A 25,786-nucleotide genomic window follows, 5' to 3' on the forward strand; every position below is an offset into this window, starting at 1 on the left:
CTATTTTCTCCTCTGCTTTCTTATGTTGTCAAACTCACTGGGACCATAATGCTGGCAGAGATCTGGCATTTAATCAGCTATGTGGAAGAGTAACTTTGTCGAGAGTCTATTGACTTTCCTGCTGGAGACCCGAAGTCCTTGCTGGGCATAGCTTGCGTGCTGTTCCCTTGGAAAGGTTGCAGTCTTTACTGCTCTCCCACTGTCTTGGGGCATCCTGCTCCCTCTGTCTTCTATGTGCAATGTGCAACTGCTGCTGTAGCATAAAGCTTTGCTGCTCCCTATAGCATATATTATAAGCCATCAGCTGTTATGTGTCCCCACTCTGTGGGGCACACAGGGTGTGAGTTGGAGCACTTTGGCTTTTCTTCATAAATTGTGTAGCTCGTGCTTTTCGCTTGGGGAACTGCCAGTTTCAATGAAGGATGGATCACAGTAAAGCTAGATTCGAGAGGCGTCTTTCAGAGAAAATACAACATGGCCATTGACAGAAAGACCATGGCACAGGTTGGTATAAACCAAATTCATGCTCAGCTGCTGAAATCAGTTCATACATTACTGCAGAGAAAACACAGAAGTTTAGTGCTTTTACACTTGAATTTCTCTAGCTGAGGGTTATTCTTAGCTGTCTGCCTCAGAAACCAAAGGTTTTCAGTTCTCTCTCAAACTGGATGACTTCAGAGCTGCACAGGGTAATGTAACACCTTTCCCTCTCTGTTGTAAGCGGAGAGTGCTTGCCTAGCTACCGTTGCTGTATTTCTCATGTGTACAACTGTAACATGACAAGCAAGTCCAGCACTTACTGGAAAATGATCTAGTGTGAAAGTCAGGAGGGATTATGAGTACTCTGAGTGGTTGGCTCTTTCGCTGCAGAAATCCTCATCTTACTAGATTATCCCAAAGTGCAGTGGCTTTCTGAGTCTTAATTTATCCTGTTACCATTGCACTCGGAAGGCTTTTTAGGGTTCCTGCACTCCAGGACTCTGCTGGTAGCACAAAACCATCCCTATTTAAGGACAGCTTGAAGGTTAGATGCTCAGTGTTGAGTATTGTGATGCAGCTATGGCTTTTTGGCTTAGTATTAAACAGAACCAGGTGCTGCAAACCTTGGGACTGGGCTAGACGTGTAGCCAAAAGAGCTGACTCTTCAATCTCATTATTTCAAGATTCTTGGTCTGCAATCAAATCCTTATTTATAGTGGACCAAACCTCGGTGTCCTGAAAATGGTTTTCCTCAGTTTCAATAGAACTTCGCTAACCAACTGCAGCTGAGGTTGGAAATGTCATCAGAGTACTTGTTTGACTTCAAAATAAGTTTCTAAGACAAATTACTGGCTGGCATAAATCACTTCATAAGCTGATTAAAAGATTTGGTCACATTTCCTATTATTATAAAAACGTTTAATATTAAAGGGCAAGAATGCAGAGTACAAGTGAGCATCTGGAATATTCCTGCCCTGTTAACTTGAAATTTTAAATACAGCACCCATTTACACAAAATTGTTTGTAACTCATTCGTTTAGCGCACCCTGCTTATTCACAATCCTAGTTGTAGATGGAAGTTGAAACATTTGTATTTTTGCAACCAGTTTTGAATGCAAACCATGGTCTGTGCTTGAGCTCTTTTAGCTATCAAAGCGCTGCTTAACCTGCAAGTGGGCTGACGTGTGCCTTTGAGGAGCTCTGCATCACCCAGTATATGCCGTCTGCTGCCTTGTTAACGAAACCTTAATGACATCTCCTTACCCCCCTTCTACAGTCAATATAAACAGAGGAGCTCAAATTTAGAGTGTGTAAGCTGGGTTCCTGCATCGGCTTGTTCCCTCTAGGACCTCTCTCTTTCCACGGACTGGGCAATATTGATCCAAGCCTGTGCTGTGGATCCCAGGATTGCATGTAGTGCCGTGGTCAGCAGTGTAGGAACTTGACCTGAACTTACCCCTGCTCCTTGTCCTCCCAGGCAGCTGCTTCCACTCAGAGTACAGACATGACTGAGATGGTATGCAGAGGAGAAAGTCATCAAGGAGGAGTAAAGGATGGCACTAGGAGGCTGCAGAGAGTCACTGAGGAGGAGGAAGGCAGTAGCACAGGTTATGGAAGTGCAATGTGCCCTTGTGGCCAAGAGGGACAATGGTCTCCTGGGGTGCATTAAAAAGAGTGTGGTCAGCAGGTCAAGGGAGGTCATCCTCCCCCTCTCTCTACCCTGGTGAGGCCACATCTGGAGTGCTGTGTCCAGTTCTGGGCTCCCCAGTTCAAGAAAGACTGGGAACTGCTGGAGAGAGTCCAGTGGAGGGCTATGAAGATGCTCAGCGGACTGGAGCATCTTTCTTATGAGGAAAGGCTGAGAGACCTGGGGCTGGTTAGCCTGGAGAAGAGAAGGGACAACGGGCACAAACTTGAACATGGGAAATCCATCTCAACATGAGGAAAAACTTCTTTCCTTTGAGGGTGGCAGAGCACTGGCATAGGCTACCCAGAGAGGCTGTGGAGTCTCCTTCTCTGGAGATATCTCTGGATATTCAAAACCCACCTGGACGTGTTCCTGTGCAACCTGCTCTGGGTGACCCTGCTTTAGCAGGGGGCTTGGACTAGATGATCTCCAAAGGTCCCTTCCAACCCTGACCATGCTGTGATTCTGTGAAGGGGTTCACCATCACTGCCAGGGAGAACCAAGAACCTCCCAGGTCACCTTAACCAGATAACCCGGGCGCCTGAACCTGGGTGGACGAATTATCTTCCATGCTTGCACTGCAACTGAAGGGCAGTGTCAAGCCCATACACTTGCTAGTCCAGTGCTTATCTTTGGAGGTTTTGCTTCTGTAGCAGTAAAATTACAGACTTTAACGCTCGGGTACGTACCTGGGACTCAAATAGGCAAAGGCAGCCTGTGCTAAATGCTGGGCAGTTGTTGTTGAGTGATGGCAATCACGTAGGCATACCAGCAATGTTTTACACTTCTTGTGCAAGTATTTCTTAAGGTAAATCAGTGGGAAAAAAGCGACAGCCCATTTATTTAGAGTCTACCTGTCCTCCCACATCTCAAAAGTACACTAATATAAAAGCTAACGGTGACCACACCAGTTGCTGGTAAAAGGAAAACCAGGTAAAGCAATCATTAAAGTAATTGGTAAAAGATGCAATTTATCTGTCAGTCCTACTTAGCAAGGTGACAGCTGAATATTTTCAGTGCATATAACTAACTAATAATTACACAAGGTATTCTTTTGATGCCAACTGCACTTGTTGAGATGATAGTTCTAAGTAGTACTGTGGAAGAAAGTGACTTTAAACACTTCAGTCTTGCTGCTTGTGTTAAGAAAGATTCCTTACGGCCAGTTTTCTGAAAAAGTAGATTACCATGGAAAAAAAGTATATTCAAATTTTATAGGCCAGTTTTATGTATAATGTAGGCCAAGTACTTTTCCGTATTAAGAACTGTATCTTTGTCATTTCTTTGGAATTTAGTTACAAGATGCCTCCTGAACAACACCAAGTCTTAATCTAAAATACCGAGATGCTGGTAAATTCCTGTAAATAATATGATAGTGAAGGTGGCAACTCATAATTGTGGTATATTTGGCTAGTTCAAAATGTGGGGTGTAGAAATATCATAAAGACACAAAGGGGGAAATTTATCTTTGTCTTCATTATAAAAAATTTGGAAATGAGGTGCTGGAGCTGTTCATGAAGACTAGTCAGATAGGTATGATTATTATATGGACGATGTTTTGAGGGTGCATTGTTCTATGTGATAAAAAGAACTGCAAAGCGATGTGACTTACAAGAAATGATCCTGTAGAACACCTATGCAGAATACATGTAATATCTTCTTGTCAAAAGCTATTTATATCTTACTTTCCACACACCCCCCTAATGTTTCCCTATTTCAGAAGCAGAAGATGCATTTATCAACAAGGAGAAGGTGCAGAAAGAGGTGAAAGCTGCACTATCAGAAAACGCCACGCTGAGCTGTGAGGTGGCCCAGGAGAAGACCGATGTGAAATGGTACAAGGAGGGGAAACTGATCACCTCGAGCAAGAAGTTCAAGGTGGAGTCGGAGGGCAAATCGCGTCGCCTGGTGGTGGGTCAGGTGGAGAAGAAAGATGCTGGGGAGTACACCTGCGAAGCTGCTGGCCAGAAACTGACCTTCAAGATTGTCGTCACAGGTGGGAGATCTGTTTGTTCTCATCACATAAAGGTCCAGGATTTCCCTTTAGGACAGAGCAAAATGAATCCCTCTCTGGGCTCCAGGGTCTGTGTAGCGTAGATGTTGATTGAGTAGTGAGGGAGATCAGGACACCAGCTTGTGTGCATCCACTGTCACACAGACGCCTACAGGCTGATGTCTTCATCTGTGACCTGAATCCCACTCAGCAGTCCCTGTTCCTTTGTAATTTCAGAGTAAAGAAAAATTAAATGAGTTTACATATGCTGTTGTGGTTTATATGGATAAAAGTAGGGTCAACTCCCAGATGTGTGGGAGAATAGGTCTGGAAGTACCTAGAGTGGGCAAGACTTAGACTGGCGTGCCAGTGGCAAATGAGGTTGGGTTCTTACGTGTGCATTACATTAAGGAACAAAAAGTCATATTTCTTGTAGATCTATGGGGATGGGAAGAACCTTAACTCCTGGGGCAATGGTTCAGTTTGCTCAGAAATGGCTGATGTGTTGTCCTCAGGCTGTACAGAGGGTCACGTCCAGTCTGAGTGTATCTTAGCTGTGAGTGGGACCATTCCAAAACTACGGAGCTGTAGGAAGGTCTCATAAGCAGGCTTTTGCGTTTGGTTGTGAATGTTTTGGAGAGCATGACTATACCTGTGATTTTGGAATTGCTTCTCCCACCCTACAGAGGCAGAGGATGCATTCATCAACAAGGAGAAGGTGCAGAAAGAGGTGAAAGCTGCACTATCAGAAAACGCCACACTGAGCTGCGAGGTGGCCCAGGAGAAGACCGATGTGAAATGGTACAAGGAGGGGAAACTGATCACCTCGAGCAAGAAGTTCAAGGTGGAGTCAGAGGGCAAATCGCGTCGCCTGGTGGTGGGTCAGGTGGAGAAGAAAGATGCTGCGGAGTACACCTGCGAGGCTGCTGGCCAGAAACTGACCTTCAAGATTGTCGTCACAGGTGGGAGATCTGTTTGTTCTCATCACATAAAGGTCCAGGACTTCCCTTTAGGACAGATCAAAATGAATCCCTCTCTGGGCTCCAGGGTCTGTGTAGCGTAGATGTTGATTGAGTATTGAGGGAGATCAGGACACCAGCTTGTGTGCATCCACTGTCACACAGACGCCTACAGGCTGATGTCTTCATCTGTGACCTGAATCCCACTCAGCCGTCCTTCTGTTTTCTGATTTCCAAGTAAAGAAAATATAAACAAGTTTACACATGCTGTTGTGATTTATATGGGAAAAGGTAAGGTCAAGTCCAGAGGTGTGGGAAAATATGTCCGGAAGAAGTGGGAAACTGGGTGTGCTCAAGAAGTACCTAGAATGGGCAAGGCTTACATAAGGATCCCCGTGGCAGATGAGACTGGGACATTATTTGTGCATTACATTATGGAATAAAAAGTCTGATTTCTTGTGGAGCTGGGAAGAACCTTAACTCCTGGGGCAATGGTTCAGTTTGCTCAGAAATGGCTGATGTGTTGTCCTCGGGCTGCACAGAGGGCCATGTCCCATCTGAGTGTATCTTTGCTGTGGGTGAGACCGTTCCAAAATAACAGAGCTGTGGAAGTAGTCATATTTTTCATATGGGCTTGAACATTTTGGATAGAGCAAACACGTATGTGGTTTCTTTATGGTTTCTCCCACCCTACAGAAGCAGAAGATGCATTTGTCAACAAGGACAAAGTGAAAAAAGAGGTGAAAGCTGCACTATCAGAAAACGCCACGCTGAGCTGCGAGGTGGCCCAGGAGAAGACCGATGTGAAATGGTACAAGGAGGGGAAACTGATCACCTCAAGCAAGAAGTTCAAGGTGGAGTCGGAAGGCAAATTGCGTCGCCTGGTGGTGGGTCAGGTGGAGAAGAAAGATGCTGGGGAGTACACCTGCGAGGCTGCTGGCCAGAAACTGACCTTCAAGATTGACATCACAGGTGAGGGATTATGGGATTAAATATCTTTTTGCTGTATCTATGAAGTTTCCTAGTGACATAGATTTACTTCCAGCCTGTGTCTGCAACAGAACTCAAGTGATTATTCTCAAATGTCAGTGTTAAGGGCACGTGTTTGGATGCTTTGCAAAAGAGAAGAGTCCACTTAGGCTGGTATCATTTTCCTGCTTTTTGACCAGGAATGGTTATTAAGAAAAATGATGAAAGAACAAGACAAGCACACACCAATCCTTCCACGCTTTGGGAGTCTGTAGTTCCACTCTAAAAATCTGTAGTTTCCATCTCTACTGGGACAGAGTCTTTCTACCACATCTATCCAAATTGTGGCTTTGCTGAGAGAACTTACCAATATGATTTCATGAGGGAATTGTACAACATATCAATTTCGAGTGTGAATTCACATCAATAGCCAGTAGTTTGTGTATGCTGGTGAATCCTCAAAGCATACATTTCTGTCCTTGCTGCTAGTTATTTTTGTGGAAAGTAGTACCCAGTACTTCCTGTCTCATCTTTCTTACCACTGTCTTGCTTGAAAGGGTTATGAGGAAAAAATACATAGAGTGAGGGTAAGAGCCAAAATGAAAAAATTAGCCCTTAGGAGAACACTTTCTAGGAACATTGGCTTGTTTTCTTCAGAAGAGTGATACAAAGAGCTCCAAAACATGAAACACTCTCTGCATCATGGCCCCACTTCTGCTGCTAGAGTAACCCTTGCTAGGTGTCTTAACCTCCTTCATCAGCTTGGATCCAGCCTGATTTTTGGCAAATCTTGACCCCAGAGACATAGCTTTCCAGCAGTGTTCTCTTTTCCTCCATTCCTTATTTGTATTTTGCCTTTTAAAGGATTTTAAAGGGCAGTTACACATTTTGTTAGCTGGCCTTGCTGATCTTTTCCTTCCTGCCTTTCCACTGGTTAAGATGTAGATTCTGAACACTTTAGTGTGAAGATACCAGGTCCCACATTGAGTCTCGAACAAATTATTCATCTTTGCTTCCTTAATCAGTTACCATAACTTGTACAATTTGCTAGTTCCAAATAAGTGTGTTAGAGATTTTTTTTAATTCCTCTATTTACTTTAGACTAGATCATCCAGGGTTATTTCCCATGCCCAGCTTCTAAAATTATGTTCTTGGAATTTACCAAAAAACACCCTAAAATCAAATTACTCTTCTTAATTTGATGTCTGTCTGCCTGATTGGAGAATTTGACAGCTATTACATCTGGAAATCCAAGATCCTACTGGCACAGCTCCAGCAGAGGTGACCAAGATGATTAGGGGACTGGAGCACGTCATATTTGTTCAGGTTGAAGAAAAGAAGGCAAAAGGGAGCTTTTATTGCAGCCTGCAACCATCTAGTGGGAGGATATGGAGTCCAGAGCTCCACGTTCTTCTCAAAGATTCACGGTGATAGGAGAAGAGGCAAAGTATACAAGTCAGAACACGGGAGGTTCTGAAAAGATATTAGGAAAGACTTGCACCATGAGGGAGGTCAAGCTCTGGAAGAGGAGCCTTGAGGTTGTGGGATCTCCATCACTGGAATTATTCAGAACTCAATGGGACGTGGCCCTGAGTAACTTAATGTAATTTTATCTGCTGTGAGTGGGGAAATGGGACTGGATTACCTCCAAACATCACTCCTAACCTAAATTGGTTTATGACTGTGATTTTGTACCATTAGTAGCACATGATCTACAGAATGTATCTGGGAAGTGATGCTGTCTATAAGGACACAACTCCATAAATCTTTCTGAAGGTTCTCCAGTCGTTATGCATTTATTTCACAACCCATACAATTTTTTTCCTGAAAATTACTTGGACCCAAATATAAGGACACCGCTGGCAAATGAAAGATCCTGTCTGGAGTATGTCCTGTTTTCTGGGAATATGCAGCCCAGTCTTTCCTGCAAGAAGACAGGACCTGCCCTGCTTCCCCAAGAGAGCCCTTCCTGCGTGGCCCGCAGAGACCGACCGTGCAGAGTGTGCATAGGAAAGTGGTGTAAGCCTAAAGATCAGGCATGGCAGTTCTTCTTGCTGCCTAAATGAGCAGCAGCCAGAAGCTGTGCTGTCTGGCAGCAAGCCAGTGCTTCCTCAAGCATATGCTTAACTCTGCCTCAATTAGCCATTTTAATTTTACAGCTGCTTTATTTAAACTGTAATCTACCAGGTGGTCTCCCACTGAAAACCCAGTACCATTTGATCTTGGAGGCAAAGCTTTAATTTTCATTGGCTTTTTTTCAAGATTTTTCCTTCTTTCCTATCTTGCAGATGATGTGTTTGAACACAAAGACAAAGTGCAAAAGGAGGTGAAAGCAGTGCTGAAGGAGAACACCACGCTGAGCTGTGAGGTGGCCCAGGAGAAGACCGACGTGAAATGGTACAAGGAGGGGAAACTGATCACCTCGAGCAAGAAGTTCAAGGTAGAGTCAGAGGGCAAATTGCGTCGCCTGGTGGTGGGTCAGGTGGAGAAGAAAGATGCTGGGGAGTACACCTGCGAGGCTGCTGGCCAGAAACTGACCTTCAAGATTGACATTACGGGTGAGTGAATTTGCTGCATCTCTGGTTTACATCCGGAAAAAGTCGAAAGAGAGAAAAATTATGTAGCTTGGCAAATTCCATCTCAGCAGGCAGTGATAGAGCCAGAATTTAAATTCTGCCGGTTTACTCACACAGTTGTGTTCAAGCTGTTAGATCTGTCTCCCTTCTTTGAAAACTAATAACACAGTGGATTTCCATAGCCCAAGCTCAGGGCAGGCTGAAGATCACTGGGGAATTTCCCTGGGAGTATGATGGAGATGCACTGATAACAAAATGAGAATTCAATAATTGCCAGAGAAATTAAAGAACATAAAAAATCTTCTGAGCCCAAGCGTTCTCTTGCGAATGCTACTTCCTTAAATAAAGTGTCTCTATTATGGAGGAAATCTTTTTATTATGGCCTCTGCCAACTAAAAGGAAATACTGGAACTGGCGTCAGAAGCAGTAGCTGAGGAAACCAGGTGTCTTCACCATGACATTAGGAAGAACAGGATTTAGCCTTGGTAACCCTCAGTTGGATCTTGAAGAACTTAAAGCAAATTGAGGAGTTCATACATTAGATTGCTTTTGGATTCTGGTGTCGTGCAGTGCTAAGCGAATACCGTGGGGGTTGGCTAATTTTCATTCCTTAGAGAAACATAGTTCTGGGATGATGCGTATTTGGAACATTTGGGAAATAAAGATATAGACACAGAATAGGCTCATAAAGTTCATTTTCCAAGACTAGCTTTGCTTGTACTGACAAAGCAAATTGCAGCTCTTGGGTGCTTTTGGACAATTTAATACCTGTCCTCTTACAGCAAATAGACTTCTTAGAGACCGCGTCCACTGGGATATGTGAACTTCTTTTCTGCAGGTTTTGCAGAAAGAGAGTGGTGGAAATGAAAGCAACTTTGGAGCCATCTAAGGTGTCTTGGACTACCAGTAAAGGAGTCCTTCACCAACACTTGATGTAATTCAAATGTTAACGTTCGGTTGACAGTGTTGGCAGAGAATGCGAATAGGAAATCTGTCTTCGCCACCACAATCCAAAGACTAATGTGTGCATTTGGGAAGGGGTGGGTGTGTGAAAGATTAATTTTCTAAACCTGCCCCTGTACCTTTAAATCCAGAGGCAGAAGATGCTTTCATGAACAAGGAGAAGGTGCAGAAAGAGGTGAAAGCTGCGCTATCAGAAAACGCCACACTGAGCTGCGAGGTGGCCCAGGAGAAGACCGACGTGAAATGGTACAAGGAGGGGAAACTGATCACCTCGAGCAAGAAGTTCAAGGTGGAGTCGGAGGGCAAATCACGTCGCCTGGTGGTGGGTCAGGTGGAGAAGAAAGATGCTGGGGAGTACACCTGTGAGGCTGCTGGCCAGAAACTGACCTTCAAGATTGATGTCATGGGTGAGAGAAGATTCTTTGCAGCCTTCCTATTTCTGGAATATTTAGAAAAATTGATATTATTGTATATCTTCTATGTAAACCTTATAAAACCCTTAAACCAGGAAGCTGCATCCTTGAAAAGCTTTGGGAGCTGCCCACCTCTGTAGGAACAGGGCCGTGAGCAGGAAAGTACTGTTTGCACATCTCCATCCCCACATGTTGGTGCAACCAGAACAACTCTGCAACGCAGCTGATTCAGTGAATTTCCGAGCAGGCTTGTAGTGAAGAGTGGTAGGGTGTCTGCCCAATGTCTGCACTCAAAACCACCAAGGAAACACAAAAACTCACCACAAAGCAGTTTGAATGTTCTACCAATAGTCTTAGATGTCTATTGTCAAGTCAGAGGCTTGGTTTCGAGTGTTACCTGTAACCCATGGTATGAGGATCATACAACATCATACCATGGAGACACTCTGAAATTCTCTCTTTTCAGAGCCAGAAATCGTGTTTACAAACAAGGAGAAGGTGCAGAAGGAGGTGAAAGCTGCACTATCAGAAAATGCCACGCTAAGCTGCGAGGTGGCCCAGGAGAAGACCGACGTGAAATGGTACAAGGAGGGGAAACTGATCACCTCAAGCAAGAAGTTCAAGATGGAGTCGGAGGGCAAATTGCGTCGCCTGGTGGTGGGTCAGGTGGAGAAGAAAGATGCTGGGGAGTACACCTGCGAGGCTGCTGGCCAGAAACTGACCTTCAAGATTGATGTCACAGGTCAGAGGAGATTCTTTCTCCCATCCTTCCTGTTCCTAGAATATTTAGAAAAATGAATATTATTCCATAAGAGTTTTTCCTCTTACGCTTCAAATTTTTGGAGGACATCATTGAGGTGTTCTGACTCTGATTGAGAAATGGGACAAAGAGTTACAAATACAGTTCTCTATATGTTCTATGTAAAAGTTTATAACATCCTTAAGACAGGGAGCTCGATTCTTAAATAATTTTGGAGCTACTCGTCACTGTAGGAACAGGGCAGTGAAAATGAAAGTACTGATTGCACATCTTCATCTCCATGTTGGTACAACCAGAACAATTCTGCAATGCAGCTGATTCTTGGTGTCTTTTAGAGAAGGGTCATGCTGGAGTGCCGTTGGGTGTCTGCTTGAATGTCTGCACTCTTTTTCTTTCTCTTGGAAGAGCTCATTTCGGCCTGGGGGTGGGATATGACAATAAGTCTGGATATATGTTAAGGTCTCTAAGGCATCAGGTAAATGGCAACTAGAGAAAGAAAGTGTCATGGAGACTCATTTCAGATGCATCACCCTGCTGGGGCTGTAGAGTAGGAGAATGGCTTTCCAACTCACTCCCTGCCTCTCGATGCTCTTGCAAGTGGGCTGATGATTGTGTCTGCTGGAGAACGAGGGGATTTCACCATTTGAGTGTAAGAATGTGAGACGTGCTGGGCTTTTCTCAAGGTTGCATGGGAAGGAATAATACAGTCTTGAATATGTAAGTGTTGGTCTGAGCACCCTTTGGATTGAAGAAAGTTACCGACAGCCAATAGTAACGGCAGCAGATGTAGTTATTGGGAACAAAAAGCATCAATGATATGGGGCTGTGACACAGTAAGGGACAGTTCCTCCCTGTAAGAATTCATTAGTTTGCACTCTAGTTCAAGTAAAATGTATCTTACCTGGACTGGGGCCCGGCGTACAAATAATCCAGATGCTGTCTTAGCTTGTGCCATAAATATACTAATCTTGTTGCTTTGTCACAAATCACACTAAGAGGCTTCTTTAAGAAAAAACCCAACCAAACCAAAACAAACACAAAAAACCTCATCATAAAACACTTTGCATGTTCTTCTAATAGCTTTAGATGTTTATTGTCAAGTCAGAAGCTTGGTTTCCAGTGTTACCTGTAAACCATGATAAGAGGACTGTGCAACATCATACCATGGAGACACTCTGAAATTCTCTCTTTTCAGAGCCAGAAATCGTGTTTACAAACAAGGAGAAGGTGCAGAAGGAGGTGAAAGCTGCACTATCAGAAAACGCCACACTGAGCTGCGAGGTGGCCCAGGAGAAGACCGATGTGAAATGGTACAAGGAGGGGAAGCTGATCACCTCGAGCAAGAAGTTCAAGGTGGAGTCGGAGGGCAAATTGCGTCGCCTGGTGGTGGGTCAGGTGGAGAAGAAAGATGCTGGGGAGTACACCTGCGAGGCTGCTGGCCAGAAACTGACCTTCAAGATTGATGTCACAGGTGAGACATATCTTGTCTGAATTACAGTAGGGGATAATAAAGTAATACTTGCAACAGCTATTACCCAATGACTCAGTTGCAGTAGTCTGGGCTTTGTTGCACCCGGGAGGGTTCACCTGATTTTCTGGACCTCATTGCCTGGACTTGTAGAAATGGGAATATTTTGCTCTAGCACAGCACAAATGCCTACCTCGTTCTTGGTCTGTCTATATAATAATTGCAGATATAAAAATTGCAGATATAAATATAATAGAAATAATAATCAAGATGTTCTTCAGATCTCTCCCATTTCCAGGATCCCAAAGGTTGATTCTTTTGCACTAAACCTCTTAGAATCATAGAATCATAGAATTGCTGAGGTTGGAAGGGACCTTTAAGATCATCAAGTCCAACCATTAACCTACTCTGACAAAACCACTTCTAAAGCATGTCCCTAAGTACCACATCTAGCCTTTTTTTATACACCTCCAGAGATGGTGAATCTACCATCTCCCTGGCAGCCTGTTCCAATGTTTAATAACCCTTTCAGTGAAAAATGTCTCAGTGAAAATAACCCTCTCAGTGAAAAATTTCCTCTTGAAAGGAAAGAACCATTCAAAAATCCATTTCTCGTTAGACTTACCATCCCATTTCTGAAACCCGAGAGGCTGGAATATGCTTTTTCATTTGGAATTTCAGCAGCAGCACAGTCATCAAGATGATTTGAAAACTCTTTTTCTGAATTTGTGCTGTTGTATGTTTGAGATCTCAGCCTTCTGAGATGCCTTACAACTTCTGCCGGGTGCTAAATGTCCCTTTGTCGTGAAAGATTCCCAGCAATTGGTCTTTTGGAACAGGATTCACAAAGCTGCCCAAAAAGCTTTAAACACATGATGCTAAAGGGATTGTTGATGCTGCAAAAAACCTCGGGTCCTTGCCAGCCATGATCCTGGCCTCCATGAGCACTATACGGAGATCCTAGTTCCTTTGTCCCTTTGGAAGTCATGTTTGTGACAGTGGAAGAGACCATGAAGAATCTGTTTCAGAAGCCCATAGTGCTGTGTTTGTGACCTTGACATTTCACTGTAGGTCTGAAGTAAAAGGAATTTGTGAGCTTTTGGTGACGTGCAGGACAAGATGTTCTTTGGGAACATCTGAATTAAACGTTCTTTTTTCACGGTGGCTTGCAACTGTAGGATTGATGTAAAGAACCATCTTGGTCCTGTCCATTCCTAGGCTCTTGCTTCCCTACTTTCCACACTGCAATTCGGTCACACAGAAGGGTAGACATTGCCCAGTGAAGGCAGTTGGTTTTGGCAAGTGGCAACCTAAATATATTCCAAATGTCTGCACGGAAACCTATAAGATATCTCTCATTTTAATTCCTCTATCAATATTTTCTCCCTTTTCTGCATTCAGAACCAAAACCAGCATTTATAAACCAGGAAAAGGTCCAGAAGGAGGTGAACGCTGTTCTGACAGAAAGTGCCATCCTCAGCTGTGAGGTAGCAGAGGATGCAACAGAAGTGAAATGGTACAAGGACGGAAGACTGCTCATTTCCTCTAGAAAATTCAAAATAGAAACTGTGGGCAAAACCCGGCGCCTGGTTATAGAGCAGCTGGAGAAGAAAGATGGGGGAGAATACACCTGTGAGGCTGCTGGCCAGAAGCTGACCTTCAAGTTGGAACCAACTGGTGAGTACTCACTTTGAGTTGCTAACCAGTAATCTGTGTGCCTTAGAGGAAAATTGGATATTCCCTACCCAGCAGCCACAGTGCAGCCACCGTTTCCCCTGGAGAAACATCAGTGAAACACGTTAATGTGGCCTTTTTAATCTAGCGGTGTAGAGGTGGGAAATACAGCTGAAGACTTTTTTTTGAGTATGGAAATGCTGTATAGTTTTTCACTTATCTCCTTCGCACACTATCGAGGATGAAAATGTTTGACACAGTTATGATTTAGCAGCTATTCAAAATTTATTACTGATTTAAGGTAGATTATGGGTTGAATTTTAGCAGCACTAAATCCTTAACGGGTTTAGCGGTTTACAAAGTGAGTGAACAAAATAATTGAACAGCGACATAATTACAGATTCGAAGATGGCAAGATTCACACTGACTTACTATAAGGTATCCCAAATCAATACATGTACATATGAGCAAAAACACATATCTCAGATTAATACATATACTCATGAGCAAAACATTTAAGTGTGTGCGTGCACACACACGCACACACACACAGGTCTATAACCATTGAGATCAAAGATCCCTTAACATCACATGACTCTAATGAGACGGCGGGTACCTCTTTTAACTCCTACGTGTGCATGGACAAATGGAAAAACATCCACCTCCATAAAGCTAATGTGTGTATATATATATCATAAACATATAAGTGAGGAGGTGGATGAAAGAGAGATGAGTTAAAATTTCCCTTTTTCTGGAGTTAGTGTAAACAGTCATAATGCATTGGCACTCCTCAACAGGCAATAATTGAGGCTTGAGAAGGGTTGTCTCGCCCTGGCCTTCTAGTCCTTGAGGTGTTTGCCCGAGTGGTGTCCCAACTTGGGGGAGGTCCTGGCCACAGCCTGCTGCCATCCAGAAGAGCTCAGAGGGTCTTTACTAGAATCGCTACTTATGGGATCTGAAATAACTGACTTTTGTCAGGTACGTTTCCACTCTGGCCCAGCTCAGACAATGGAGTAATCCTATACTTTCCATCGGGTACACAAGCCCAGGGCTTGCTAGGACTTGTGGTCTTGGTACCCCCCACTCTGTGGCTGTGATCCATATGTTGTCAGGAGTGATCGATTATAGTTATTATTTTCAAACGGTAGGAGCCATGGGAACCAGGCACACTAAGGGATTGCTGTAGTGTTCTAGTCTGTTGCTCTCCACCCTTTCTTTCTTTCATGTTAGACCATTATGTATCGTTCTGGTCATTGTGTTATCATGTGGCCCTGGTGGGGAGGAAATTGCGCCAAGTACCGAGAGGTCTAAAGGGGGGGGGGGGGGGGATTGCACCACCACACACACCCCAACACCCAACCTGTTTCAGTGGTGGGGAGCTGAAAGTAGAAGTGGGAAGTTTTGAAGAGCAGCAATAGAGCTGCGGAGAAAGGTGACTAAGAAAATCTGGTCCGCTGCTATGGCTGCCCCCGAAATACCCAGTTTTGTGGCAAAGTGCTGTACAAGATAGAGAAGAGGCCAAGAGAAAGGAAGTAGAGCAAAACAGAAAAGAAAACAGGCCATAAATTCAGGTTTAGCACATTAATATTTCTCCTTAATTTGATCTAAAATCCTAAAAATGGTAGAGGAAAGAATTATACAGGTCACTTCTAAGAAACAAGGTTTTTGTGGGCAGCAGATAAAATAAATATTTGCATTTCCTTTCCTTTGCTTCTCTTCTAAGCAAAAGCCCTGGGTTACCTGAGAGATCATTTTTCTTCCCACTCAGCAAAAGATTATACTGGGCACAAATATTCAGCCGTGTTCCCTGGGTTATTACAGATTATGGATGAGCTGGTGTTGTGAGTCATGAAGAGAGAGTAATAGAAAATTGCTGTGTTAAGGATTTGAGTGTTAAGTTACTAGTTTTCCTATTTTAATGTCTTTCCTAGAACCAGAGGCTAAATTTGAAAAGAAAGTTGTCCAGAAAGAGCCTCTCGTTGTTCAAGAACACGAAAGCATCACGCTGACTACTTCAGTAACGCCTGAAACAGCTGCGGTAAAGTGGTTCAAGGATGGAACAGAAATCAAGGCGAGCAAGAAATACGAGATCAAGAGTGAGGGGGCATCCAGGACCCTCACGGTGAAGCTGGCTGAGAGCGCAGACACTGCCGTGTACACTTGCCAGACAAAGAGCGACAAGCAGGAATTCAAAGTGCAAGTGAAAGGTGAGCAGAGAGCAGCACACAGGTCGTGTCCCAACTCAACAGCTACGTCTCCCTCATGGTAGGATGGAGGTGTGGAGTCCAAACTCTCTCTAAAACTGTTCCAACCTCAGGGCTTAAATTGCTGTTGCAGCTGCTGCAGCTGCCCCACCATGGGTCAGCGAAGTTCTGCTTCCAAATACCCAATTTTTGTCCTTTGCTGGCCACTCAGGGGATTAAGGAGGCATACGATGGGTGCTTCTCCTGGTGTCTGTTCCCCACTCTCATCACGCTGTTTCTGTCTCCTCCTAACCCAATAGCTGGGGCAAAGGCAGAGCTTCAGCTCTTCCCCAGTCTGCTCATCACCATGACAAAGCCAATGAGGATGTAAAGGGATGTTGTGTGAGAAGATTTGTGAGTTAGTCACCTGGGGAAACGGGACCTGAATTATGTCCTCTTCTTTTCCTGCGATGGTGCACCTGGGATGCTGTTCCCTAGTCAAGGTTAAGGCTATAAATTGACAAGAAGGATGAAGTATAGCTGGTCCACAGATGGAGATGATGGGGTGATGTTCCAGAGCAAAAGCCTGCTCCTTTCTCTTCAGATACCCATACCAGAGATGTTTGCAGCTGAGATGCACCCCCTGAGCTCCCTTTGGAGTCATTGCAGAGGAGCAGCTGCTAATAGGTCAGGGTACATCCGACCTATTGAAATGTCTCCTTCAGGATGAAAGAAAACACACCCTGGATTTCTCTGACTCCATTGGCTGCGTCTTCAGTGACAGAAGAGACAAAGGGGGCTTACGCATCTGTACAGCTTTTTATGCTTAGTCAGGCAAATAAGGCTCTGATGTAAAACACCACATGGTCTCATCATGGAAAGATGAGAAAGAAAGAGGCAACACCCAATCATGTTTTAAGATGCTGTTCTTGCTTTTCAGGATAACAGTGATATTAAAATACCACGTCAATGGAATCTCCCTAAATTTCCACCATTCTGGTTTGTTTCTGTCTACTCTTTTCCCCAAATATGTTCTGGGTTTTTTAATTATTTTTTTTTTAAAGTTGTCCAGAACCAGTTTCTTAGAACAGGTTTCTTATCTTTTCCTTTCTTAGCATTTTTCCTTCTTCTGTCTCTCAGAAATCCCGGTGAAGTTTGCCAAAAAACTTGAAGCTGTTAATGCCGAGATTGGAGGCAGCGTCTCTTTGACCTGTGACGTGAGCCACGCCAAAGGGAAGGTGGTGTGGCGCAGGAATGGAGTTGAGATCAAGCCCAGCAAGCGTTTCCAGATTCATGAGGAAGGGGTCAAACGAACCCTGACAATAACAGGGATCCGGGCTGAGGATGAAGGAGAGTACTCCTGCGAATCCAGAGATGACAAAAGCAGCATTACCATTACCCCTAAAGGTATGGCTCTAATGGTGACAATCTAGAGGGATCCTTGGGTTTTGTCCTCAGCCGTAACAACCCTGCAAAGCTGGGTTTGTTCATGTGTTTGTGCTGTCTCCTGTGTTGACAAAGAAAATACAAAACTCCACTTCCTCTCTCTGAATGTCACTGGAACCTCTGTTTGTGAAGAACATCATGATTTTGAGACCTGTTGAGCTCAGGTCTCTTAATATCTGGGCAAACTGACCCTCATATTGCATATGAGGCTGGAATTAATTACACCAAATCTAAGACAAGATTTTTCCCCCTTCTTTGTTGGCTTCTCTCCTCTGGCATCTTTATACACAAAACTTACTCAGAGATGGGAAACGTGATGATCCATTGTTGTGATCACTTACTGTAAATGATAAAAATTGATGCTTCTCGTAAAATCATTGTATCTTTTGGCTTTTTGAAGGTCCTTACGCACCTTCATGATCCTAAATGTTTTATTCCTGTCCATCAGCTCCTAGAGTGGTGAAATTCATTACAAGTCTCAACAGTGTGGTCTCTGAGGAAGGAAAAGAGGCTGTGTTCAAGTGCACCGTCTCTCCCAGTGATGCTGTGGTCACTTGGCTCAGGAATGGTGTTAAGATTGAAGCCAGCAAGAAGTATGTGATCTCGCAGAAGGACACCAACCACAGCCTCACCATCACCGATCTGACACTGGAAGATGCAGCTGAAATCTCTGCCAATGCTGAGGGTGTAGAAAGCACAGCCAATCTCAGAGTCCGAGGTAAGAGGCAATAAAGCCCCTTGGACAGGTTGCCACTGGTGCGATGACCTATGTAGTTTTATGTGGCTGTGCCTCTGATTGATTGTGGCCCTCCTCTGGACCTGCTCCAACAGGAAAGACATGGACCTGTTGGAGCGGGTCCAGAGGAGGCAACAAAGATGATCAGAGGGCTGGAGCCCCTCTGCTGGGGGGACAGATAGTTGGGGTTGTTCAGTCTGGAGAAGAGAAAGCTCTGGGGAGACTTTATAGCGGCCGTCCAGTACCTAAAGGGGGGGGGGGGCTACAAGAAAGCTGGAGAAGGACTTTTTACTAGGGCATGTAGTGATAGGATGAGGGCAAATGGCTTCAATCTGGAAGAGGGGAGATTTAGATTAGAAATCAGGAAGAAGTTTTTAATTCTGATGGCGGTGAGCCCCTGGCGCAGGTTGCCCAGAGAAGCTGTGGCTGCCCCATCCCTGGAGGTGTTCAAGGCCAGGTTGGACGGGGCTTTGAGCAACCTGGGCTGGTGGGAGGTGTCTCTGCCTATGGCAGAGGGGTTGGAATTCGATGATCTTCAAGGTCCCTTCCAACCCAAACCGTTCTATGATTCTATGATTGTTAACAGTAGGGAAATCCTACTTTTGCATCATTAAATATGGGTGCCCAGAATGCATTGGGAATTGCAGATGCATGATACACCGTTTTAATTGTCTCTGAAAGCCTGTTTTCTGGATCCTTTATTACTAACATTTTTCTCCTTTGGCAGAGGCTTCAATCTCATTTAAGAAAAAACTGGAGCCCAGAACAGTTGAAGAGAGGGACACAGTGACCTTGGAGGTAGAGCTGACCAAGCCTGCAGAGGTGAAGTGGATGAGAAACAGCATTGTATTGAAGCCCAGTGAAAAAATTGAGATCAAAGCTGAGGGAACAAAGCATACCTTGGTGGTTAAGGACATCTCCTTTGCGGACAGGGGCTTCTACTGCTGTGAGAGCCCTGATGACAAGACCCAAGCCAAGATCAATGTGGAAAGTAAGTTGAATGATCTCCAGTTCTGCTGATACCCTGGACAAGGTTTGAAGGTGGATTCTGATCTGTGCCATTATCATAATGGCCACCGTCACTCCCACTTGCCATGGGGACACGGGGACACAATCATGGGCTTGGCCACCTGTCAAATAACTGAGAGGAGGTGGAAACAAGGGCAGAAAACAGAGAACAGCTGGCTGAATTTTGTTGCCTCCATCTCATCCCACCAGCTTTCAGTCATGCCATTGACCATTAAGCTTTTTAGCTGATTCTTCTCCTTCCTCTGAATTTTCTGACACTCTGGTACACTCTGTCTTTTTCCTTTGTATGGCTTTTAGCAAACCATTCCCTTTTCAGCGATCCATTGCCCTAATTCTTCTCTGCAAACCACCTCTTTCAGAATGGCTCTTTATATTCAGTCAGGGTTAAAAAAACTACAAAAGCAAATCTTCAATCTGAGGGCGCTGCCCTTTCAAGTAAGCTAATGGTGTCTCAGCTCTGGTCCTGTGCTTCTGTCCTTTTTCCTACATCCTTTTGTCATGATTGTTACAGGACAGATGAAGACAGGATTTAAGCACTTAAGGACTATCTAATTTTGTCTGTAAAGCCCCTGCCGCCAATTGGTGCTGTGTCGGTCATCAATAATAGCTAAGGAAGGACTTGATAACAGACTTCAGGTACATAAAAGGCTGTTATAAAGGGGAAGGGAACGATTTGTTCTCCATGTGGAGATAACGACAGGAAATAATGGACTTCAATTGCAATGAGAAAGATCCAGGTTATACAATAAAAAAGCCTTTTTAATGGTTGGCTGACTGAATAGGTTGTCTGGAGAGGTTTTGGAGCCTCCATCATGGGTTTAAGAAAAGGTTAGTGAAATATCTGTCTGGGATGACGTAAAGAGCTGAGCGTGTCCTAGAGCGGCAGAGAAGGGCTAGATGGTTTTTCTAGGTCTTTCCAGCCTTATAAAATTGTGGCCTTCTGATGGTATCAAAGATATAAAAATTTGATGTCAGACTGATTCATACAGAGCAGGGTTTGTCAAATCACTTTCATGTACTGCTAAGACAGCTTCATCTTCAAAATCTTCCTGACTGAAAGTTGTCAAAAATCCACTTCTTTAGCATCCTGATCACTTTTATTGGTGATTCCTCATCCTTTTTTCCAAACTGAATAGCCCTAGGAAAAAACCAAACAGTACCGGTGACCAGCAGGTGGTAGATGAGGCTTGGATTCATGCAGCCTAAATCTAGTGCATCACTTTCAGCCCCCTCTGTAGCCAACAGAGAGAAAAAGACCTCCAGAGAGTGTTTTAAGTCTTAGACGTGCTGAATTATGTTCTGGAGTGACTTTCTGAGCGTTCCAAGAAACATGCATGACTACGATCCCGATTTAGAACTAGAGTCAGGGTTACTGTCTTAATTAAATGGGATGAACTGGGTCCACAGAAGAAAAAGAAATATAGCACTTCTGTGGTCACAATGTTTTGGAATAATGCAGTGCAGTGTGGGGCAGTTTGCTGCTGCATCCCCTCTCACACGTTGCACCCCAAGGCATTTTTTTCCACATTCTGGGTGATACCAGCAAGATGTTTCAGCATTTGGTTGTAGATTCGGTTACAGCTGTTTTTTAGGCACTAACTGTCTCTATAACCAAGTGGTAAAACAAAAAAATGATGGAACAGTGTTTATATAGGAAATAATTGGGTAGTCCTGATAGCTGCCAACAGTGTTTTTGTGCAAGGTGAGTCACGCAAGTGTAAACGTATATCTGTCTCTGATTTATAAGCTTCCTATTCTGATGGAGAGAGGATTTTGGTTCATGCTTTCCAGGCACCCAGCTGCATTTTCGTCACTTACGCTTAGTGTCACTGTAAAAAGCAGCTCCTCCATTGATGTACTGAGATGGTTTCATGCAATGATGGAGAATTGAGGTGATCCAAAGGGGACCGTGATCAAAAAGGGGAACCGGCTCATCCTAGCAGGGAATTCTTTTTGCATAGGATCATCCAAACCTTAATTACAAGCTGCAGCAGGAAAGGGGATGTGTACAAGAATCTCACTTGTCTGTATGTATTCTACATTCGAGTCCTCCAGCTGAGACAGCACCAAGCTCTTGCACTGCATTACAGCAAAACCAAGAACCTAAAAGTAGAAGTCTAAAATTGTGCTCCATTTTTTTGGCATTTAAGCAAATGGCCTGTTTTTAGTAGGATGTGTTAGAGCTTACACTGAGGTCAGCGGTTCTTTAAATGCTCATAGTCTGGGGAATTGAGCTAATATTATTTGGTGCTTGGCTTTGGGCTAAGAAGCCTGATTTCAGAGGACCCGTTTAAAAAAAAAAACAAAAAAAAAACAAAAAAACAAAAACAAAACCCAAGCTAGACTGATACTGTTTGGTTTGAGACCAATAATGTATCTGGCTGAATATCAATTTTCAGTTGTGACCAGGAGGAGATGTTTGTGGAAGGCTTAAATAAGTCGCGGGTAAAGTGATTCTTTCTCTGATACAACTCTAAGCTTTCAGCAGGGAAAAGCATAATTAGGACAATTAATTATAGCAGAAATTATACTGGGAACATGAGTATGAAATTTCAAATCTCTGGACACAGAATATTGTCTATTAAAATAAATCCTGTAAAAGCTCCACCATTCCCCAGCTGCTGCTGCTGCTTTATGACAATACCTTTGAAAAAAATATTTATTTTGTTTTTTTTTCCATCCTACGTACAACACCAGGTGAGGATATATCCAGAAGGCCACTTAAAATTGCTATGCTATTTAGTTAATGTTTTTACAAGTCCCTTTTGCTTTCTCCTTGGAATAACTTCAGTTTAATCCTTGCTCCATTCGCTGTTTGAGGGGCTGCAGTATCTATTGACCCAGCGGGAAGGTCAGACAGCAGCAGGTACACCGTGTTCAGTTTACAGAATGAGGTACCCCGTGGGGATAGGGACCGGCTGCAAAATCAGATGAGAAAGCAGGGACTGATGCAACTTCTAGTGAGCACAGCCAGGAGAGCTCGTGTCTTAATTTGGGAAGCAAAGAACAAGCTCCTGGAAGTGTCTGTACTTCATTTGTCTGGTTCAAGACATGTCCTTGGGGCAAATCTGTGTGTAAGTGGTTGTGACCTTGGAGAAGAGCATGAGAGAGGAATCAGTGTGGTTTCCGTGAGAGGAAATCTGGACAGGATCCTGGAAAGGATGCGTATGCTCCTCTCTAAACCTGCCATGAGCCGCAACAAGGAACAGGGGGACAAGAAAGGTGTAAGGAGATGGCATTGCATGGAGTCTGCTCCCGCCCTCCCGGGGAGAACAGTACTGTGCTTCTACCCAGTTTGTTAATAAAGCCATAGCATATTCATATCACCTCTGTGGGACCTTTGGAGAAATAGTTTGTTCCCTGTTGTCCCCCATGTGGTGTAAGGACAGGTGCCATCAGGAGGTGTTTGAGCCTCACAGAGGCCGTGGTGTCCTCAGCCCAGGAGCTGGATCCAGACTGTGACCACAGAACAGAGCCCACAGCCCCAGTCCTGGTCAGGTTTGCACTCAGGTACTGGTTAAATGTGGATTATCTCACCTAAATATGCACTGGGAAGGTCGAAATATTCCCAGGGGACCCACAGAGAGTTGAAGGTTTTTGTGAATAATTCATGGATTTGTAGAGGGTTTTTTTGTTGTTGTCATTTTTAATTGGCAACTTAATTCCTTTTAAGGGTGAGACAAGCTTAAACACTAAATCCATTTTACTTGCTGATAGGGCACTGATGTCTGGTAGTGGGGACAGGTAATATCTACCCAAAACACGCATGCTTTGTCCCCCAAGCTGTGAGGTGTCAGCACACTTCACACCATGTCATGGATTATGTTTTTTTCCTTTTACTAAAAGCTTTCTCCTCTCCCTGCTGCTTCTCTCTCCCTTGTTTTCTCCTAGTTGAAAAGCTGAACAATATTCTTTATTCATTTATGCTCTATTTATCTGTATCGGTCATCTTCTTTCTCTTGAATCGTGCCTGTAGTATAAGTAATTTCAGCAACGCCTCTCTTGCTGTACCACATGGGGATCCCGGTCCCAGTGTAAATAACAACAGAATAACAACAGTGTTATCTTTTTCTAGTATTCCTTCCTGATGGTGACTGGTGACCACCTCACCCAGCACAGGAATGTCCCTACTCCTGTGTGTCTGTGTACAACTTCAAAGCTTATTTCTGTTATAGACAGTGAATGTTAGATCTTTCTAGAAAAAGGACCAGTTTGCCCTTTCTCTGCAATGTTTGGCTGCTTGTTTGTCCCAGCTGAAAGCACCGATTTTAAGAATAGCAGCCATGCTAGCAATATGGTCACAGGCAGGTTTTATTTTCTGCAAAGGTGGTTGTTTAATTGGTAGATACCAATTAATTGGCAGGTACCTGCATGAGGAATAGGGAAATAATCTATTTTGGAAGTCCTCAGGCTGTTTCATAGCTGTCGGTGTGAGGTCTCCAACTTGTCCTTGTTGTTTTTGCAGTGAGGCAGATCAAGCTGGTGAAGGGTCTCCAGCCCCTCCAAGTCTGTGAGAAAGGGACTGTCACCTTCGAGGTGGAGGTGTCGCATGAGGACGTGGAAGGGACCTGGCAGAAGGATGGTGTTCGGCTGAAGCCCACACCGAATATCAGGATTGATGTCCAGGGGAAGAAACATTCACTGACACTTTCTTCGGTGACTCTTGAAGATGCAGGACTCATCTCCTTCAAAGGAGATGGCATTCACTCATCAGGAAAGCTCACTGTGACAGGTACGCAGACAGACCCAGAAGTCTCACGCCCTGGTTGGTGTGGGAAGTGGTTGTCTTCTCCTGACCCAGAGAGACAGCTTTGAAGAGGGCAACGAGCTTTTCTTGTAACTGCAAGGGATGTTACGCACTGGACCATCATCAGTAATGTATCATTCTAAAGTAAACAGGATTACTGTAACATCATTGTCCACAGAAAAAGTAATGATAATGTGCTCAAAAAAATATGATTTTCTTGTCACAAGTTTTATTAAGCATGGAAGCTAGGCTCTGCCTGTTCATTATTGCTTGTGCCAGATGGTCCTGGAGACCTATTTCCCCACTAACTGGACTTTCTCTTTTTTTTTTTGTTTTGTTTTGTTTTTATTTTTCAGAATTGCCTGTGAGAATCAGCAAAACTTTGGTAGATGTCAGTGTAACTCAGAAGGACAAGGCCACATTCGAGTGTGAGCTGTCCAGGCCCAACGTGGATGTTAAGTGGTTCAAGGTACAGCACTTAACAGATAGTGGTATCTTAATTTCTGACATCTCTGGAAGGGAATAAGAGCCTTTAATTTCACTTCCAGGGGATGTGAGTCTGAGCCTTTGCTGTATAGTTCTCGTCCTGTGTTCTTTTATTTGCCCGGTCCATTGCTCTCAGTATTATTTATTTACTGAGTGCATTTATCAGGATGAAAGTTAAACTGATCTTGAGTTTATAGTGAACTCCTGAGCCGCTGTTGTGCAGAACGTGGGCTCTGCTGTTGATAGCAGTGCAGTCTCTTGCTGTGCTTCACACCTAGCAGTTCTCACCCAGGACTGGGAACTGTGATTTAAGATGAAGCCTCAATTCCCTTTGCACCTGATAGTCATTTTGGGGATCAGATCAGGCATTTCATGAACCTTCCTTGGGGCTCAGCTGATACTTCCCTTAAATGAGGATAACAGCATGTCTTCAAGGCCATGTCTGAAGGGGCTTATTGTTAACCCTGTACAGTGTCTTAAGCCTTCAAATCACAGCATCACAGAATGGTCAGGGTTGGAAGGGACCTCAGGAGATCATCCAGTCCAACCCCTGCCAGAGCAGGGGCACCTACAGCATTAGCACAGGATGGCATCCAGGTGGGTTTGGAATGGCTCCAGAATGGGAGACTTCCCCACCTCTCTGGGCAGCCTGTGCCAGTGCTCTGCCACCCTCAAAGGAAAGAAGTTACTCCTCGTATTTAGATGGAACTTTCTATGGTCAAGTTTGTGCCCGTTCCCTCTTGTCCCATCACTGGGCACAACTGAAAAAAGACTGTTGTCCCCCTGGCACCTTCCCTTTAAGGATGTATAAGCATTGACAAGATCCCCCCTCAGTCTTCTCTTCTCCAGACTAATAAGCCCCAAGTCCCTCAGCCTTTCCTCATAAGAAAGGTGCTCCAGTCCCTTCATCATCTCCATAGCCCTTTGCTGGACCCTCTCCAGTAGTTCCCTGTCCTCCTTGAACTGGGGAGCCCAGAACTGGACACAACGCTCCAGATTTGGCCTCACCAGGGCAGAGTAGAGGGCGAGGATGACCTCCCTCGACCTGGTGGCCACACTCTTCTTGATGCACCCCAGGATGCCATTGACCTTCTTGGCCCCCAGGGCACATTGCTGGCTCATGGTCATCCTGTTGTCCCCCAGTACTCTCAGGTCCCTTTCCACAGAGCTGCTCTCCAGCAGGTCAGCCCCCAACCTGTACTGATGCATGGGGTGAA

General features: G+C 44.4%; 1 protein-coding gene across 10 annotated transcripts in view; it reads left to right on the forward strand.

Annotated features, from left to right (window-relative positions):
- Positions 1–25,786, forward strand: part of OBSCN (obscurin, cytoskeletal calmodulin and titin-interacting RhoGEF) — a 209,400-nt gene that overhangs the window by 40,513 nt on the left and 143,101 nt on the right. For all 10 annotated transcript variants that reach the window (XM_082480089.1, XM_082480091.1, XM_082480092.1 and 7 more), the window contains exons 12-25: positions 3,888–4,163; positions 4,847–5,122; positions 5,816–6,091; positions 8,377–8,646; positions 9,759–10,034; positions 10,507–10,782; positions 11,996–12,271; positions 13,670–13,945; positions 15,874–16,149; positions 17,266–17,532; positions 18,020–18,289; positions 19,035–19,298; positions 23,802–24,068; positions 24,440–24,552. In XM_082480089.1, coding sequence (XP_082336215.1) covers positions 3,888–4,163; positions 4,847–5,122; positions 5,816–6,091; positions 8,377–8,646; positions 9,759–10,034; positions 10,507–10,782; positions 11,996–12,271; positions 13,670–13,945; positions 15,874–16,149; positions 17,266–17,532; positions 18,020–18,289; positions 19,035–19,298; positions 23,802–24,068; positions 24,440–24,552 — 3,659 coding nt within the window. The remainder of the gene's footprint in view (positions 1–3,887; positions 4,164–4,846; positions 5,123–5,815; positions 6,092–8,376; positions 8,647–9,758; positions 10,035–10,506; positions 10,783–11,995; positions 12,272–13,669; positions 13,946–15,873; positions 16,150–17,265; positions 17,533–18,019; positions 18,290–19,034; positions 19,299–23,801; positions 24,069–24,439; positions 24,553–25,786) is intronic.

The sequence above is a fragment of the Vanellus vanellus genome (assembly GCF_965231255.1).
Source record: "Vanellus vanellus genome assembly, chromosome: 2".
Lineage (NCBI taxonomy): Eukaryota > Metazoa > Chordata > Aves > Charadriiformes > Charadriidae > Vanellus > Vanellus vanellus.